The following is a 17,874-nucleotide window of genomic DNA, read 5'->3' as shown; positions in this document are numbered from 1 at the left end:
TGGCCAGAGCTTGCCCAATTTGCAATCGAACTGTTGGCTTGCCCCTCATCCAGTGTCCTGTCCGAAAGGACGTTCAGCGCAGCAGGGGGGATCGTGACCGATAAGCGTACTCGCCTAGCTCACGACAGTGTTAACTACCTCACATTTCTAAAAATGAATGAGGCATGGATCTCGGAGGAATTCAACACATGTGACCAGTAGACCATGTATATGTCTATAAACATTTTTTTTAATCAAGCACACAGACCTTCTTTCTTCATTTGGCTCACTTCCTTGTCCCAAAAAAGCACACAGTACTATATGCCTCTACCCTCCTCTTTGAAGAGGTTGAGCGGTGTCATATTTCTACTGGGGCTGCTTATGATATCCCTGTGCTGTGCTGACTTCCTCCTGGGGGTTCTTATTATGAGGGGATCACACCATCCCTGTGCTGTGCTGACTTCCTCCTGGGGGTTCTTATTATGAGGGGATCACACCATCCCTGTGCTGTGCTTAGTTTCTCCTGGGCCTGCTTATTATGAGGGGATCACACCATCCCTGTGCTGTGCTGACTTCCTCCTGGGGGTTCTTATTATGAGGGGATCACACCATCCCTGTGCTGTGCTGAGTTTCTCCTGGGCCTGCTTATTATGAGGGGATCACACCATCCCTGTGCTGTGCTGACTTCCTCCTGGGGGTTCTTCTTATGAGGGGATCACACCATCCCTGTGCTGTGCTGAGTTTCTCCTGGGCCTGCTTATTATGAGGGGATCACACCATCCCTGTGCTGTGCTGACTTCCTCCTGGGGGTTCTTATTATGAGGGGATCACACCATCCCTGTGCTGTGCTGACTTACTCCTGGGGCTGCTTACGGTGCTGCTGTCAGTGCTGTATATCACGGTGCTGGTGTGAGTGCTTAATGTCACGGTGCTGCTGTCAGTGCTGTATATCACGGTGCTGATGTCAGTGCTGTATGTCACGCTTCTGATGTCAGTACTCTCTATCACGGTGCTGCTGTCAGTGCTGTATATCACTGTGCTGATGTCAGTACTGTATGTCACGCTTCTGATGTCAGTGCTCTCTATCACGGTGCTGCTGTCAGTGCTGTATATCACGGTGCTGATGTCAGTGCTTAATGTCACGCTTCTGATGTCAGTACTCTCTATCACAGTGCTGCTGTCAGTGCTGTATATCACGGTGCTGATGTCAGTGCTTTATGTCACGCTGCTGATGTCAGTGCCCTCTATCACGGTGCTGTTGTCAGATGCCTCTATCACGGTGCATGTGTCATTGCTGTATGTCACGCTGCTGGTGATCATCTCCTGCACCCTCTTCTTTGCCTACCCTGGTCCCTGACCTTCCCTCTCCTCCATTGCCTTCATGCGCTCCACAGTCCTGAATTGTCAGAACAATTTCCCATATAAAAAAAGAATGCTTGTAGTTATCGATCCCAAATTCACCTCATACATGTGTTATGTCATTGGCCATGTGGTGGGACTATGTTTGCCCAGCTAATAATTATCTTGTGGCTGCAAATTTGACCTAAAGGTTGGCGAAGTTCGCCTCCCATTGAAGTCAATGGGGCCCGCGGCGAACGTTCGGTTTCGCGAACGGTCGGCCTCGTTCGCGGTCCGCGTTCGCGAAACGTCCCATCGGAAGTTTGTCCATCACTACTCTTCACAACTTAAATCATGATCTTGGCTTGTCTGACATTTGGGTTTGGGTAAGGTCCATACTTCCCATCATAGTCGTTCCTCTTCAATATGTCCACCATCTCCAACATCTCTCCAAACTTTTGGCCGTGTTCGTGAAACGTCCTGTCGGAAGTTCGTCCATCATTAGTGACTGATGATGGCATTGAGATGAGGATGCGTTGGCAGCTGCTTTTCTAGTACCCTGAGCCTGGGTGAGAAAGGATGAGGAGGATTAAGAGGGCTTGGTCACCACTCTGCCAAGTCTTCGGCATGATGCAGCTCAACACGTCCAGCTCCTGAAAATAAGGACAAGCGTGTCCCATGGTCATGTGCTGATGACAACGCACCGCGTCCACAACCAGCAATGTTGTCTCTAGACACAGAGCCTGCTTGCCCTCTTTTATTGGCTTGTGAATGTCTGCCTCTCCTTGTTGGCCTTCCAGACATAGTAATGGCCTGCAGGGAGAGGGGAAAACCAGCAGTTGGGTAGTGTATATTGTGCTGGAGGCACACATCACCCACTAACTCCTGCAGATGCCTGTATAATAGAACACCAGCAATAAAGGGTAGATACAGGTGCATACTGTGCTGGAGGCACACAACACCCACTAACTACTGCAGATGCATGTATGAGAGAAAACCAGCAATAAAAGGTAGATACAGGTGCATACTGTACTGTGCTGGAGGCACACAACACCCACTAACTGCTGCAGATGCCTGTATTAGAGAACACCAGCAATAAAGGCTAGATACAGGTGTATATTGTGCTGTGCTGGAGGCACACAACACCCACTAACTGCTGCAGATGCCTGTATTAGAGAACACCAGCAATAAAGGCTAGATACAGGTGTATATTGTGCTGTGCTCCCTGATTGTGGCTTGCATGTGGATTTTCTGAACATAAGTGGATTTTTTTGAACTAAAGTGGAGAGTTAATAACCAGGAGTTGAAAACAGGAGTTAAGACAGGAGTCTCCAACCTCTATCCTACATCCATCCTCCCCTCCATTTTAAAGATCCCACTGCAAGGGGCAACCAGACAGCTTTCCAGAAATGTCAGGCTGACAGCAAGCCAGATTCACCGGATCAGAGTGTTTTAAGGGGACAACCGCAGCCAGGTAAGCTCGCACCTCCACTCCCCCCCCCCCCCCCCACAGTGATTGTTCCAGGGACTCTGTCCGACCGCCTACGGGGATCAGGAAGGAATTTTTGCCCCACTGGTGCATTTGGCTGCTACTGTCAGGGGGTTTTTTGCCTTCCTCTGGAACAACCATAGGTTAGCATACCCCTACCTCCGGCCTCCTTTCCATTTTTTACGCTATCCTAGGACGACTATTCCAGATCACAGCCAGACTTCTTTTCTAAGCGGAGACCTCCACCTTAAGTAAAGGCAGCTGGAACAGCCAGCAACCGAATACAACAACTCCTTCCGCATCCATATAGGCATCCCCTGATCAACTTGCGCGCTAATAGCCTCAAGCACGGCGGCAAGTCTGATACCTAGCCCCACCTCAGGATCAATACCCTGATCAGGATCATCATCTTAGGCCCATAGTACCATCAACAGCATCCACAAACCATGTGCTACTTCAAATACTCAGCTGAAGTTCTGCACAGACTAAGGAACATCAACACCACATTGCCATCTTCCATACAAAAAATACTTCAAAGAGAACAACTATTAAAAACCGGACGACAAGCGGCTCCCAACCACAGGAAGACATCTACTCGACCACTACAATTAGATTGCGCCTTGATTAACGCCAGGTCTGCAGTCAAACATAGACTGGAAGTACACGACTTCATCATTGAGAACAATGTAGATTGTCTCTTCATCACCGAAAGCTGGTTAACCTCTGACTGCAACACCATCCTCACCGAATTGGTGCCGGAAAACTACAGGATCCTAACCGAACACCGGATAGGGAAAAAAGGAGGAGGCCTAGCAGTGATCTTTAAAGGTCACCTGGATCTCACTAAACCATCATCTCAGAACCCAGTGTCTTTTATGGAAACCCTGACGCTACATTTTCAACCAACACCCCATGACACCACTCATATTCTACTGTGCTACAGACCACCGGGACCAAAGTCCAATCTTCTTTCACCCCTCACGGAATCCTTTGCAATGCACACCCTAAAATTCAAAAATTTCCTGGCACTCGGAGATTTCAACCTTTGGGCAAACGAGCCTAAAGACCCCATTGCGACTGCCTGCATCAATCAACTAGAAGAACTGGGTCTACAGCAACTGATAAAGACTCCCACGCATGGGTCAGGACACACCCTGGACCTCATTTTCAAACAGAACATCGACGTCAACATATGCGACAACATAACTCTGCCATGGACGGATCACCACGCCATCAAATTCAAAATCACTACCAACATCACCAACGCAAAACGGAAACCTGTAACAACGCACTGGACAAGATCGCATAAAAAACTGTACTCCGAAGCCTTCAAAACCACTCTGTCCAAAAAAATATCTACAATAACCTTAAACCACTCTACGGAGGAAACACTCAACTCCCTGAACAAGGCATTACTGCAATCAGCAGACTCGGTAGCACCAAAACGCAGGGCTCTCATCAGGAAGAAAAATGCTGGATGGTTTAATAGCTCCCTCTCCGTACTAAAGCAAGAACGCAGAAGAGCGGAAAGAACATGGAGAAGAAATCCCACCGAGGAAAACCTATTTAACTACAAAGGTCTGACAGAGAATTATCGGAAAGCAATCTTCAAAGCCAAAAAGGACCACTTCTCATATACAATCTCAACGGCCGCAAACCAACCACGGGAACTGTTTAAACTGGTTAATCAATCAATGAATCCGGTGTGCCTAGAACCCCCAGAAAGCGAATCCCAGGATTACTGTGACAAACTGTCAGATTTTTTCATCGATAAAGTCAAAACCATCAGGGAAACAATTTGTCAGAAGAAAACATCCGACCCCAGCCAGCAAATACATAAAGAGGATGTCTGCACCAACATACCGCAACCGCCGAAATTTTCACTATCCCCAATTACCGTAGACACCGCAAAAAACATCATTAATAAACTGCGTGACAGTACCTCACCTATTGACATCATCCCCACAAAACTACTGAAAGAATGCTCCGACATCGTGGCTCCAACCATAACCCACCTCATAAACCGATCATTCCACGAAGGGATTGTTCCCAGCATCCTCAAACAAGGCATCGTCAAACCTCTACTCAAGAAACCAAACCTGGACCCTCAGGATCCAAACAACCGTAGGCCAATTACAAGCCTCAACACCATTTCTAAGATCATGGAGAAAGCTGTAGTACATCAGCTACAACTTCACCTGGATACTCACAAACTCCTGGACCCGCTGCAATCAGGCTTCCGCCCGGGTCATGGAACAGAAACAGCTCTCCTCAAGATTTGGGATGACGCCCTCGAAGCGGCAGATGACGGAGAGCCGTGTCTCCTCGTACTGCTAGACCTAAGTGCAGCGTTTGATACAGTAGATCACAATACTCTACTCGTCCGCCTCACAGAAGTAGCCGGAGTCCAAGACATAGATCTCCATTGGTTCGCGTCCTTCCTAGGAAATCGGTCACAGACTGTGAAACTAGGAAAATTCCTCTCCGAAACTCGGGCAGTCACCTGTGGAGTCCCTCAAGGCTCTCCATTGTCACCCGTTCTCTTCAACATTTACATTCGCCCACTCCTTCAAATCATCAGATGCTCAGATCTCTGCTTCCACTCTTACGCTGACGACACGCAACTTTATTTCCGGATCAATGGAAAAAAAGATCACCAACAACAACTTGAAAACTGCCTCAAATCAATAGAGGACTTGATGACCACCAACTCCCTCCAGCTGAACCAATCAAAGACAGAGCTTCTTATCTTACACCCAAATCATAAGCCCGCAACCAAAACCTCCTGGTCTCCACCAACCGTCTTTGGGCAGACCATCTCCCCAAAGACCAAAGCGAAGAGTCTCGGGGTTATTTTAGACGCACAAATGTCAATGGATGCGCAAATAGGAGCAGTAGTCAGTGGATCTCACCATCTGCTGCGCATGCTTCGCAGACTCATCCCTTTTATCCCAAAGAATGACAAAGCAGTGGTAGTTGGAACAATCATTAATTCACGACTGGACTACGCAAACTCGCTTTACATAGGATTACCACAATATCAACTTGCGCGATTACAACTGATCCAAAACACAGCGGCAAGGCTGATAACAGGAAAAAAACCCTGGGAATCCATTTCTCCTTCGCTGAGGAGCTTACATTGGCTAACCGTAAAAAATCGGATCACGTTCAAGACCCTTTGCCTCACCCACAAATGCGTGTATAGAGAAGCTCCGCAATACCTAATGGAGAAAATAAATCATTACACACCAAACCGCTGTCTTCGATCAGCCAACAAAAACCTCCTCCTCGTGCCCAAAGCCCGGTATAAATCCAAGGGTGATCGGAGATTCGCTGTCCAAGGGCCTCGGCTATGGAATGCTCTACCAATCAACATCCGCCTGGAAGAAAATCACCTGGCTTTTAGGAAAAAACTCAAGACCTTCCTCTTTTAGCAGATGATCAAAGCTCGCCACAGCGCCTAGAGGCGATTCAGTTCGCATTGTGCGCTATATAAGTATTTCATTCATTCATTCATTCATGTGCTGGAGGCACACAACACCCACCAACTCCTGCAGATGGCTGTATTAGAGAACACCGGCAATAAAGGGTAGATACAGGTGTATATTGTGCTGTGCTGGAGGCACACAACACCCACTAACTCCTGCAGATGGCTGTATTAGAGAACAACAGCAATAAAGGGTAGATACAGGTGCATACTGTGCTGGAGGCACACAACACCCACTAACTCCTGCAGATGGCTGTATTAGAGAACAGCAGCAATAAAGGGTAGATACAGGTGTATATTGTGCTGTGCTGGAGGCACACAACACCCACTAACTCCTGCAGATGGCTGTATTAGAGAACACCAGCAATAAAGGGTAGATACAGGTGTATATTGTGCTGTGCTGGAGGCACACAACACCCACTAATTCCTGCAGCTGGCTGTATTAGAGATCAACAGCAATAAAGGGTAGATACAGGTGTATACTGCGCTGGAGGCACACAACATCCACTAACTTCTGCAGATGCCTGAGAAAAGAACACACTGTCCCTGCCTATGCTGCTCTTTCCCTTCACGCCGGAACACACTACACAAGGCTGTCGCGCTGGTGGCTTTATATAGTGTGGGGCGTGTACTAAACCCCCTGAGCTATAATTGGCCACAGGCAATATGGCTCTCCTCGCTGACGGCGCTGTGATTGGCCAAGCATGCAGAGTCACAGTGCATGCTTGGCCAATCATGAGCCAGCAATACACTGCGATGGCGCAGTGCATTGTGGGCCGTGAGCGCCACACGAATTTGGCGCGAACGCTCCACAGAGTTCTGGCTTCGCTGAACGGGCGAACAGTCGGTGTTCGACTCAAACACCAAGCTCATCCCTAGTGCCGAGGCAAGGCACTTTTTAAAGTAAGAGGCCATTTTTTGTTTTATATTTGTACTTTTAATAAAATGTTATTACTCTATGGTCCCGCTCTCGCTATATTTTTTCTGAGCAACTCTGGATTTGAGTGACATTCCAGGCTTACCCCATTTGATTTCGCTACCATAGGCGGCAATTCCTTAATCTGCCAAAGCTTCACCTGACCTGTCTTTGGTGAGTAGGATACTTACCATATATTCACTGGGTGTCGTCTTTTACCTTAAAATAATGTTCCTAAGTGGTGATGGTGTACAGAATCAACTTGCTTCAGTGATATGGACATTATTTCTATTTCACTTATTTTATCATCTGTCATCTTTTTTTGCACATTATATTTTAACATACTATTATTGTATTTTATGTTTGCACTCTAATTTATGTAATATTTATTGAGTTATTACTGTTGTATATATTAAGCACTTGAGCACTTTATTTTGTCACAAATCTCACTATTTGCTCTTATTATCTGTATAGCGCCCCCTTATCACTTACAACCCTTAATCAGAAGAAGAATGGTCGTTATCCAAGCCGGGGTCGGTTCCAATCTGGCAGCTGAGTACAAAAGGGGCAAAGAAGTAAAATGGTTAAGGTTCAAATCTGAGGACAAAGGCAAGCAGCAATCAAGAATAGTATTAGTCAAATAGGTTTCCAGGTCACAACAAGTTCAGACAGATCACGCACTAGCACAGGAACAAGGGGGACTGACTATAATCCAGCAATTTAGCTGTGTCTGGGCTGGGCTGATATAGGGAAGTTTGAGGTCACTTCCTGTGCGCATCCTGGGCATTTTCCTGCCTTTTTCTATCAAGTCTTCTGCGCAGGTGCGGGTTAGCGCACTAAGGCGTTTTTGGCACATGCTCAGTTGGCACAGATTTCCTCTTGCGACAACGTGCCATTGGTGCATGCGTAGTAAGCCCTGGACTCTTACAATTTTCCTTTTGGCTCCTGCAGCCACTGAAAGCCCTGCAGGAGCCAGAAGAAAAATGGAGGAGATTGGTTCTTCTATATGCCGCCCCGCCACCCCTCCTATCCAACCTGGTGCTAGGTGTATCCACGATGTTGACAAGAGACGAGCAGTCATCGTTAGCTAGGACTGCCAGCTCCAACTCCTAGCTTCACCTCCCAACTCCGGCTCTCACTTCTTGCATCCAGGCTTCTCCTACCACTGGGCAAGGAAAGAGCCTCCAGCAGTGCGCTGTCATGGATCCCCGGCGCTTCCATCTTGACCCGGTCTTCCTTCCGGGTTCTCAGACTTCAGTTGTTTGACTGGCCAGGCCACAATGTCGTCAGCAGATGTCACAGCACGGCTCTCTCAATGGACAGCACGCCATCCTTTGAGAGCACAGTGCGCATGAGCGGGTGATGTCACCAGCTGTTACTATAGTTAATATCACCTAAACAGTGCCTACAGGTAAGGCTTACCTGTAGCTACAAGTAAGCCATGGGGAGGGGGAATTTATTACCACTTTAGCTGGAGTAAAGGAAATATAGGTCACTCACTTGCCTGTGTAGCCCATCAGAGCTGTGAAACACCAAAGACTGGACAGAAATGCAAATCTCTAGATTACTAAACGTGTTTTTTTGCACTTATCTATTGCATGGGAACAGGTTCTGCCTGTTCTCAGTGCCTCCCTTGCTTCTTCAATATAAAAGCTCAAGACCAATTAAAGTCACCTATGTCATTATACCCAGTTAAGCAATAAGAATTTTTCTAAGTGCAAAAGTACATGAGAAGCTATTTCTTTTGCAATCATCTATTGTGTGAGGTTCTACCCTGTTCCTGGTGCCTCCCTTCCTTCTTCCTCATTCAGTCTATATAAAAACCTCCTCATCTCAAGGACTTCTCAGTGAGATTTTAGGCATTGAACATGTCTCCAGAGATGGGATCCCTCCTGCTACTCCTGTTCTGTGTGGGAGCCACTGCTGTCAATCATCTAACCACTGCAGACCCCCCTGAAGAAGCTTTGGGTAAGTATTCAAAATAATGTAAAATATGGGTAATGTGTATTTCTTGGATATATTAATCTCTTGCGGTCCTCCTCCCAGTAGATGTACTGTAGATGTACTGTGAGTGGACAACACAGCCAGGTACTGCTACATACCCATACGCCGTGGTGTACTTCCTGGTTTTTGTTGCTGACCTGTGCTGTAATTGGACACAGCATGAGTTTTTCATCAGGTTTCAGCTAGTCATTTTGGCTGAAACCTGCTGATCAGCTGTGTCCAATCACAGCCAGAATTCCGTGTTTACAAACACACACAACTCTACGTACACTGAACAGTGATCTACCTGTTTCTTCTCCCTGGAAAGCAGGGAGAGGAATCAGCCAGATCTGTAAGTAAAACCAGCACACGTTACACACATTACACTTGTTGGTCACACAGATAACCCCTTGATTGCCCATTGATGTTAGCCACTTCCCAGCCAGTGTCCTTATTACAATGTCAGTGTACAGTATTATCACTGTACTAGTGTCTAGGGATGAGCTGAGAAACCATGTTCGACTTGAACACCGGCTGTTCACCCATTTGGCGAAATCCGACCACTATGGGCCGTTTGTGCCAAATTCGAGTGACGCGTCACGGCCCATAATTCACTGCGGCATCGCAGTGCATTGCTGGCTGATGATTGGCCAAGCATGCACTATGACCCGCATGTTTAGCCAATCACAGCGAAGAGAGCCATAATTGGCCACAGGCAGTGTTGTGGCACCAGTGCCTAACCACCTCGTGCCCGCCCTATAGCCGAATGACGGCCGTAGAGCAGGCGCTTTCGTCCGGGTGGCCGTCCATGGACGTCCTAATGTTTACTTCCGCAATGCGCGCCGCCGCGGGCGCGCATCGCGGAAGTTCTGTGCTCGCCGTGTCCCCCGGGGACAGGCAAACACAGATCGCTGTAAACGGCCAATCACAGCGGCCGTTTACAGCATGATCGGCGTGTCCAATGGGAGATGATCTCATATGTAAAAATATGAGATCATCTCTCAGCGCCGCTCTCCCTCCTCACACAGACAGTGTGAGAGGGGAGAGATGAACGGCTGCAGCGGCAGCCGTTCTGCCTCGAGTTAAAAAAAAAAAAAGTAAAAAAAAAAAAGTGCCATCCTCCCCCAGCAGTACCATCCCCCCCCCAGCAGTACCATCCCCCCCCAGCAGTGCCATCCGCCCCAGTGCCATCCACCCCAGTGCTACCTGCCCCCAGTGCCATCCACCCCAGTGCTACCTGCCCCCAGTGCCACCTGCCCCCAGTGCCACCAGCACCACCACCACCAAAGGCCCAATTTTTCTACCACTGTTCAACAATGGCATGTAATTACAATTCTTGATATAATAGTTCACAGCAGGATGTTCCAGCGCCCACCAAGAGTCACTTTGAAGGCTTACAGTGTTGTGGCAACACCAACACCTTAGGCCCAAATTTCTGCAGAGCATATAGGGCAGGCCCCTGCTTTCAAACATCCAACTTACAAACGTCTCCTACTTGCAAACGGAAGGAGACAACAGGAAGTGAGATGAAATCTACCCCTAGGAAGTTCTCTCCTGTAAGAGTTGATATGGGTAAAACGTGTCTCCTCTCCACTGATGCTTTATCCCAATCCTTCTTTAAAAAAAAAAAAAAAAACATTTTCAAAAAACATTGGTCATTGGGACAGAAAGTGAGGTGAAATCTTCTGAAGAGGTGCACAGACAGCAAAGAAAATGTTACAGGGGTGATAACCCTTCCCTGTGTTTTCCAAAAAGCTTAAAAATAGATTTTTGGACTGGAGCTACACTTTAAAAATGTACCAGTTGAAAATTACAAACAGATTCTACTTAACAACAAACCTACACAGTCCCTGTCTTGTTTGCACTGCCTGTATACTGCTGTTCTGAGTATATAGGGCCTGGGGGCCCCACGCCTTTCCTTTTTTAATTTGGGTATGGGGTTCCCCTTAATATCCGTACAAGATGGCCAAAGGGCCATCGCGGATTTTCATCCCTATTGCCGGGACCAGACATTACATTAAAACCGCAAGAAGTTTTAAATGACTTTTTTTCCGTTTAGAAATGTAATTTTGTGCAGGGACTGTTCTAAACACAGGAAACACTTGGCACTTCACAGGCATACTATAGACACCCCCCAGGCATAATATTTAAAGGAATATTTCACTTTTTTTTCGCTTTAAGCGTCATTAACCACTTAAGGACCACCTCACGCCGATATACGTCGGCAGAATGACACGGCCGTGGGTTGTGCGTGCGCCGCCGGCGGCACACTCGTGACCCGGTCCTGAGCTCCATGGCCGTGGGACCCGCGGACCCGATCGCTGCTGGTGTCCCGCGATCAGGTCACAGAGCTGAAGCACGGGGAGAGGTAAGTGTAACCAAACCTCTCCCCGTGCTTCCTAGTGAGGCTGTCACTGAACGTATGTTACCTGTCATAGGGAAAGATGATCAGTCATGTCACATGCCAAGCCATGCCCCCTACAGTAAAAAAAACACATAGGTCACACCTAACCCATACACTGCCCCCTAGTGGTTAACCTCTTCACTGCCAGTGACATTTTTACAGTAATCAATGCATTTTTAATCACACTGATCGCTGTATTAATGCCAATGGTCCCAAAAATGTGTCAAAATTGTCCGACGTGTCCGCCATAATGTCACAGTCACAATAAAAATCGCTGATCACCGCCATTACTAGTAAAAAAAAATTATAAATAAAAATGCCATAAAACTATCCCTATTTTGTAAACGCTATAACTTTTGCGCCAACCATTCAATAATTGTTTATTGTGATTTTTTTTTTTAACCAAAAATATGTAGAATACGTATTGGCCTAAACTGAGGAAAAAAAATATTTTTTTTAGATTTTTTGGGGGATATTTATTATAGCAAAAAGTTAAATATATTGCATTTTTTTTTCAAAATTGTTGCTCTTTTTCTGTTTATAGCGCAAAAAATAAAAACCGCAGAGGTGATCAAATACCACCAAAATAAAGCTCTATTTGTGGGAAAAAAAGGACACCAATTCTGTTCGGGAGCCACGTTGCATGATTGCTCAATTGTCAGTTAAAGCGACGCAGTGCCAAATCGCAAAAAGGGGCCTGGTCCTTTAGCTGCAAATTGGTCCGGGGCTTAAGTGGTTAAAATCAGTGCTCCCGAAAAAACGTCCATTTTTAAAACTTTTTTTGCATTGATACATGTCCCCTGGGGCAGGAGCCGGGTCCCCAAACACTTTTTAGGACAATAACTTGCATATTAGGCTTTAAAATTAGCACTTTTAATTTCAAACATTCAAGTCCCATAGACTTTAATGGGATTCTAAAGTTCACGCAAATTTTCGGTCCGTTCACAGGTTCTGGTGCGAACCGAACCGGGGGGTGTTCGGCTCATCCCTACTAGTGTCACTAGTGTCATCAGTGTCAGTTAGTGTCCCTCCCATCCAGCGTCAGTTGCCCACCCCCCATCACAGTCCCATTATAAGTCACTGATCACCGCCTTTACTAGTATAGCATCTATAGCTGTGTAAATTCCAGCACATATTATAGTTTGTAAACACTATAACTTCCACACAACCCAATTAATATACACTTATTGTCATTTTTTTTTACCAAAGTCTTGTAGCAGAATATATTTTGGCCTACATTTATGAAGAAGTTTGATTTTTCTATATATATATATATATATAATTTATATTATAACAGGAAGAAAATATATATATTTTTTTCTAAATTTTTGGTCTTTTTTGTTTATATAATAAAAAAACCAAAAAAAACCTAGTAATGATAAAATATCACCAAAAGAAAAAAAAAAAAGTGTTGCATGACCGAGCAATTTCCAATTAAAGTAACGCTGTGCTGAATAGCAAAATATGGTCTGGTCATGAAGGGGGTAAAACCTTCTGGAAATCAAGTGGTTAATATAGTAATTAAAATGTAGACAAGCCTATTATATTTCTAAAGAGAGTTGTGCAATGTATACACTCATTAATCATCAATGAGAACAGATGCAAAACCTTTTTGCAATAATTTTCTCTGTAGAGATGGGAGCAGTTTAGAGTGATGATGGTCAACTTACTTGATATAAGGGGCCTTCAGCACCATCAAGGGCTATTCAGTTAATGTAATGTCACAGAAAGCTGTCAAAGACTGCAAACGTGTTATATGGGATGGCCAGATCCTAAGAGCATGCTGTTATACAGGCATCACTAAATGGGGAACCTTGGTCCAGATGCGTATCGAGTCACTGTCCCAAGGTCCCGTCATTTAGGAGCCTTTTCCTCCCCCGGCTGTCACACTGTCATCCTGATAGAGCCAACAGTGGGCGGCAGGAATGTTCTAGATGGAGGGTGGGAGCTGCCCAAGGTTACCAAACAAGTGATTGCTTGCTAGTATGAAGTGAGGTCCTGGTAGACAATCAGTATCTTGCAGCTTCCATCCTCCATTCAGACCCGCTGTGCCTTCCGTTCCCCAACCTTTCTGTAAGGTAGGACAGTGGGGGGGGGGGGGGGTGCGGGGTAAAGTTAAAGGAGGCTAAGGACACAAGTGTAAAGGGGCTGATGTGAAAAGGAGCCGAGGACTGAATGTGGGGGGGGGGGACTGAATGTGGGGGGAGTTGATGACTGAATGTTGGGGACTGAGGACTGAATGTAGGGGAGGGGGCTGAGGACTTTAGGTGGGGTGGAGGGGGAGCTGAGGACTGAATGTGGGGGGCTGAGGACTGAATTTTTTTGGTGGGGCTGAGGACTGAATGTGGGGGGGGGGAGCTGAGGACATTAGGTGGAAGGGGCTGAGAACAGTAATGTGGGGGTTGATGATTTTAAAATGGGGTGGCTGAGAACTGTATGGTGGGGGGACTGAGGACTGAGATGTGTTAGCTGAGAAAAGTAATGTGGGGGGGCTGAGGACAGTAAAGTGGGAGGAAGGCTGAGAATAGTAATCTGGGGGGGGGGGGTGCAGAGGACAGTAATGTGTGGGGCTGAGGACAGTGTGAGGGGGAAGGCTAAGAACAATAATATGGAGGGTTGAGGACTGTAATGTGGAGGGGCTGAGGACTGTATTGTAGGGGGGCTGAGGACAGTAATGTGGAGGGGCTGAGGACTGTAATGTGAGAGGGCTGAGGACAGTAATGTGGAGGGGCTGAGGACAGTAATGTGGGGGGGGGGGGGGGGCTGAGGACAGTAATGTGGAGGGCTTGAGAAGTGTAACGTGGGGGGAAGGCTGAGAATAGTAATCTGGGGGGTGCAGAGGACAGTAATGTGTGGGGGCTGAGGACAGTAATGTGAGGGGGGAAGGCTAAGAACAATAATATGAAGGGTTGAGGACTGTAATGTGAGGGGTTGAGAACTGTAACGTGGGGGGAAGGCTGAGAATAGTAATCTGGGGGGGGTGCAGAGGACAGTAGTGTGTGGGGGCTGAGGACAGTAATGTGAGGGGGAAGGCTAAGAACAATAATATGGAGGGTTAATGAGGACTGTAATGTGGAGGGGCTGAGGACTGTAATGTGGAGGGGCTGAGGACTGTAATGTGGAGGGGCTGAGGACTGTAATGTGGAGGGGCTGAGTACTTTAATGTTGGGGGGGCTGAGGACAGTTATGTGGAGGGGCTGAGGACTATAATTTGGGGGGCTGAGGACAGTAATGTGGAGGGACTGAGGACAGTAATGTGGAGGGACTGAGGACAGTAATGTGGAGGGGCTGAGGACAGTAATGTGGGGGGGGGGGCAGTAATGTGGGGGGGCTGAGGACAGTAATGTGGGGGGGCTGAGGACAGCAATGTGGGAGGGGACTGAGGACAGCAATGTGGAGGGGCTGAGGACAGCAATGTGGAGGGGCTGAGGACAGTAATGTGGAGGGGTTGAGAAGTGTAACATTGGGGGAAGGCTGATAATAGTAATCTGGGGGTGCAGAGGACAGTAATGTGAGGGGGGAAGGCTAAGAACAATAATATGGAGGGCTGAGGGCTATAATGTGGAGGGGCTGAGGACAGTAATGTGAGGGAGCTGGGGACAGTAATGTGGAGGGACTGAGGACAGTAATGTGTGGGGACTGAGGACCGTAATGTGGGGCGGGGGCTGAGGACAGTAATGTGGGGCGGGGGCTGAGGACAGTAATGTGGGGGGGCTGAGGACAGTAATGTGGGCAGGGCTGAGGACAGTAATGTGAGGTAGCTGAGGACAGTAATATGGGGGGGGGGCTGAGGACAGTAATGTGGGGGGGGGGGGGGCTGAGGACAGTAATGTGTGGAGGCTGAGGACAGTGATGTGTGGGGGCTGAGGACAGTGATGTGTGGGGGCTGAGGACAGTAATGTGTGGGGGCTGAGGACAGTAATGTGTGGGGGCTGAGGACAGTAATGTGTGGGGGGCTGAGGACAGTAATGTGTGGGGGGCTGAGGACAGTAATGTGTGGGGGGGCTGAGGACAGTAATGTGGGGGGCTGAGGACAGTAATGTGTGGGGGCTGAGGACAGTAATGTGTGGGGGCTGAGGACAGTAATGTGTGGGGGCTGAGGACAGTAATGTGTGGGGGCTGAGGACAGTAATGTGTGGGGGCTGAGGACAGTAATGGGGAGGGGACTGAGGACAGTAATGGGGAGGGGACTGAGGACAGTAATGGGGAGGGGCTGAGGACAGTAATGTGGACGGGCTGAAGACAGTAATGGGGGGTTGAGGACAGTAATGCAGGACTATTATATTCTTTTATTTTCTGTTATATTCAATTATATGTTTTTAGATCCTATTCCTTTCCTTTCATTTCCTAATCTATTTTATTGTCTTTGAAAATTGGAAAACAATTTGAATTCGAAAACTTTTCAAAAATTGATTAGAAAATTCAAATCGATTCGAATACAAATAAACAAAAAAAAAAATTCCAAAAACGAATTAAATGGATTAAACAAATTTAACTAAACTAATTTATGTAAATAACTAATCTAAATTAAACAACACCATTTTTTTTCATTCTGCACATGTCTACTGGGTTATATGGAAAAATCAGGAAGCAACTGGAACAAGGAAGTGTGAGTTTCTGAGGAGCGCAGCGCCGGACCGGAAATCATGTTGATGGACTGCAAAGAGGGCGTGGCTACACGTTTTGGAGCTGCCCAGCTCCTTTGTCAATCCTGAGGCTTGACAAAGGAGATTGGCGGTGCTGAAACATGTAGGCATGCCCTCTTTACCTCCCACCAGCATATGACCTCACTCCCATGCTCCACAGAGATCCACACTATATGGCCAAACTGTATGGACCCCTGACTACCACACCTCTGAGGAATTGCCCCTCTGTCTGTGGCTATAACATCCTTCACTCTTCTGGGAAGGCTATCCACAGGATTTTGGACAAGTCTTTGAGAATGTGTTCCCATTTGTGAGGTCAGGTACTGATGTTAAAGGAGAGGACCTGGCTCACCATCGGCATTTCAGTTAATCCCCAAGTTGTTCAGTAGGGTTGAATTCCAAAGGTGTTCAGTAGGGTTGAATTCCAAAGGTGTTCAGTAGGGTTGAATTCCAAAGGTGTTCAGTAGGGTTGAATTCCAAAGGTGTTCAGTAGAGTTGAATTCCAAAGGTGTTCAGTAGGGTTGAATTCCAAAGGTGTTCAGTAGGGTTGAATTCCAAAGGTGTTCAGTAGGGTTGAATTCCAAAGGTGTTCAGTAGGGTTGAATTCCAAAGGTTTTCAGTAGGGTTGAGGTCAGTTCTTTGTCCAGGACACTCCATTTCCTCCACACCAGACTGGTCAAACCATGTATTTATGGAACTGGCTTTGTACACAGGGCCACAGTCATGCTGCAACAGAAAAGAGTCTTCTCTAAACTAATACCACAAGGTTGGAAGCACAATTGTCTGTATATGGTAATATCGGTCAAAGAACATTGCATGGTCATGTGCTTGATTTTATGCACCTGGTTTTGGGTGTACAACAAACTTATATAGTGATGCGATTGTCAGGTGTTTACAAACTTTTGTCCATGTACTGTAATATATCTGAACCTTGGTCTGCTCTAGAATGGAGTTCTAAGTAAATATCTGTTGTTCATTTTATAGCCCCCTCAGGTACACTCATCATTCTGGAGAAACCTGGAAAGTGTCCCGCAGATGTGGAGAACACACTTGATGGCTTTATGGTGAAACCTGGATGCAAGATAGACCGAAACTGCCTAGGGAAGATGAAGTGCTGCTTATATGACGGTAGAAAACAATGTCTCCAGCCATTAGAAGGTAAATGTATATAATCTTTCTGAGGATACAGTGAAATGATAAAAACATGACCTGCTCTACCTTGTTTCTGAGACAGAGGTTTGGGCTACTCTTCAGAAAATATCTACACTTTCTCCATGCTTCCTATTGTAAAAATGCTGTTTACAGAGATAAGAAGCCCAAGCTGAAATGTACACATAAGGTGAGTCAGAGCAAGCTCCCCCAAGCTAGTAATCCCACCCCACGCCCATCCCAAAAGGAGGCGACTAATACTATGTTATCTCTTTCTGGGAATCCTTTGTAATATATTAAATTAAATGTAGTACGCACAGATATAGAACTGAAAGTGGAGTTCCACCCAAAAGTGGAACCTCCACTCATTTTTCTCCTCTCCCCTCCGGTGCCACATTTGGCACCTTTCGGGGGTAGCGGATACCTGTCCCCACTTCCAGGAGACCGGGCTATGACGAATTACGCCAGCTGCTCAACTCCCTC

General features: G+C 46.8%; 1 protein-coding gene across 8 annotated transcripts in view; it reads left to right on the top strand.

Moving 5' to 3' along the window:
• The window catches only part of LOC143989238 (uncharacterized), a 484,136-nt gene that overhangs the window by 318,738 nt on the left and 147,524 nt on the right, over positions 1-17,874 (top strand). For 3 of the 8 annotated variants that reach the window (XM_077489310.1, XM_077489311.1, XM_077489307.1), the window contains exons 1-2: positions 9,018-9,177; positions 17,227-17,400. The exons of the other annotated variants lie outside the window; for them this stretch is intronic. In XM_077489310.1, coding sequence (XP_077345436.1) covers positions 9,078-9,177; positions 17,227-17,400 — 274 coding nt within the window. In that variant the 5' untranslated portion in view covers positions 9,018-9,077. Of the gene's footprint in view, positions 1-9,017; positions 9,178-17,226; positions 17,401-17,874 lie in introns of those variants that run through there. 8 annotated transcript variants of the gene reach the window in all.

This window comes from Lithobates pipiens, unplaced genomic scaffold (genome assembly GCF_037356315.1).
Source record: "Lithobates pipiens isolate NorthernLeopardFrog02 unplaced genomic scaffold, aLitPip1_a1.2 Scaffold_18, whole genome shotgun sequence".
Taxonomy (NCBI): Eukaryota; Metazoa; Chordata; class Amphibia; order Anura; family Ranidae; genus Lithobates; species Lithobates pipiens.
This window is presented reverse-complemented; position numbering and strand designations above follow the sequence as displayed.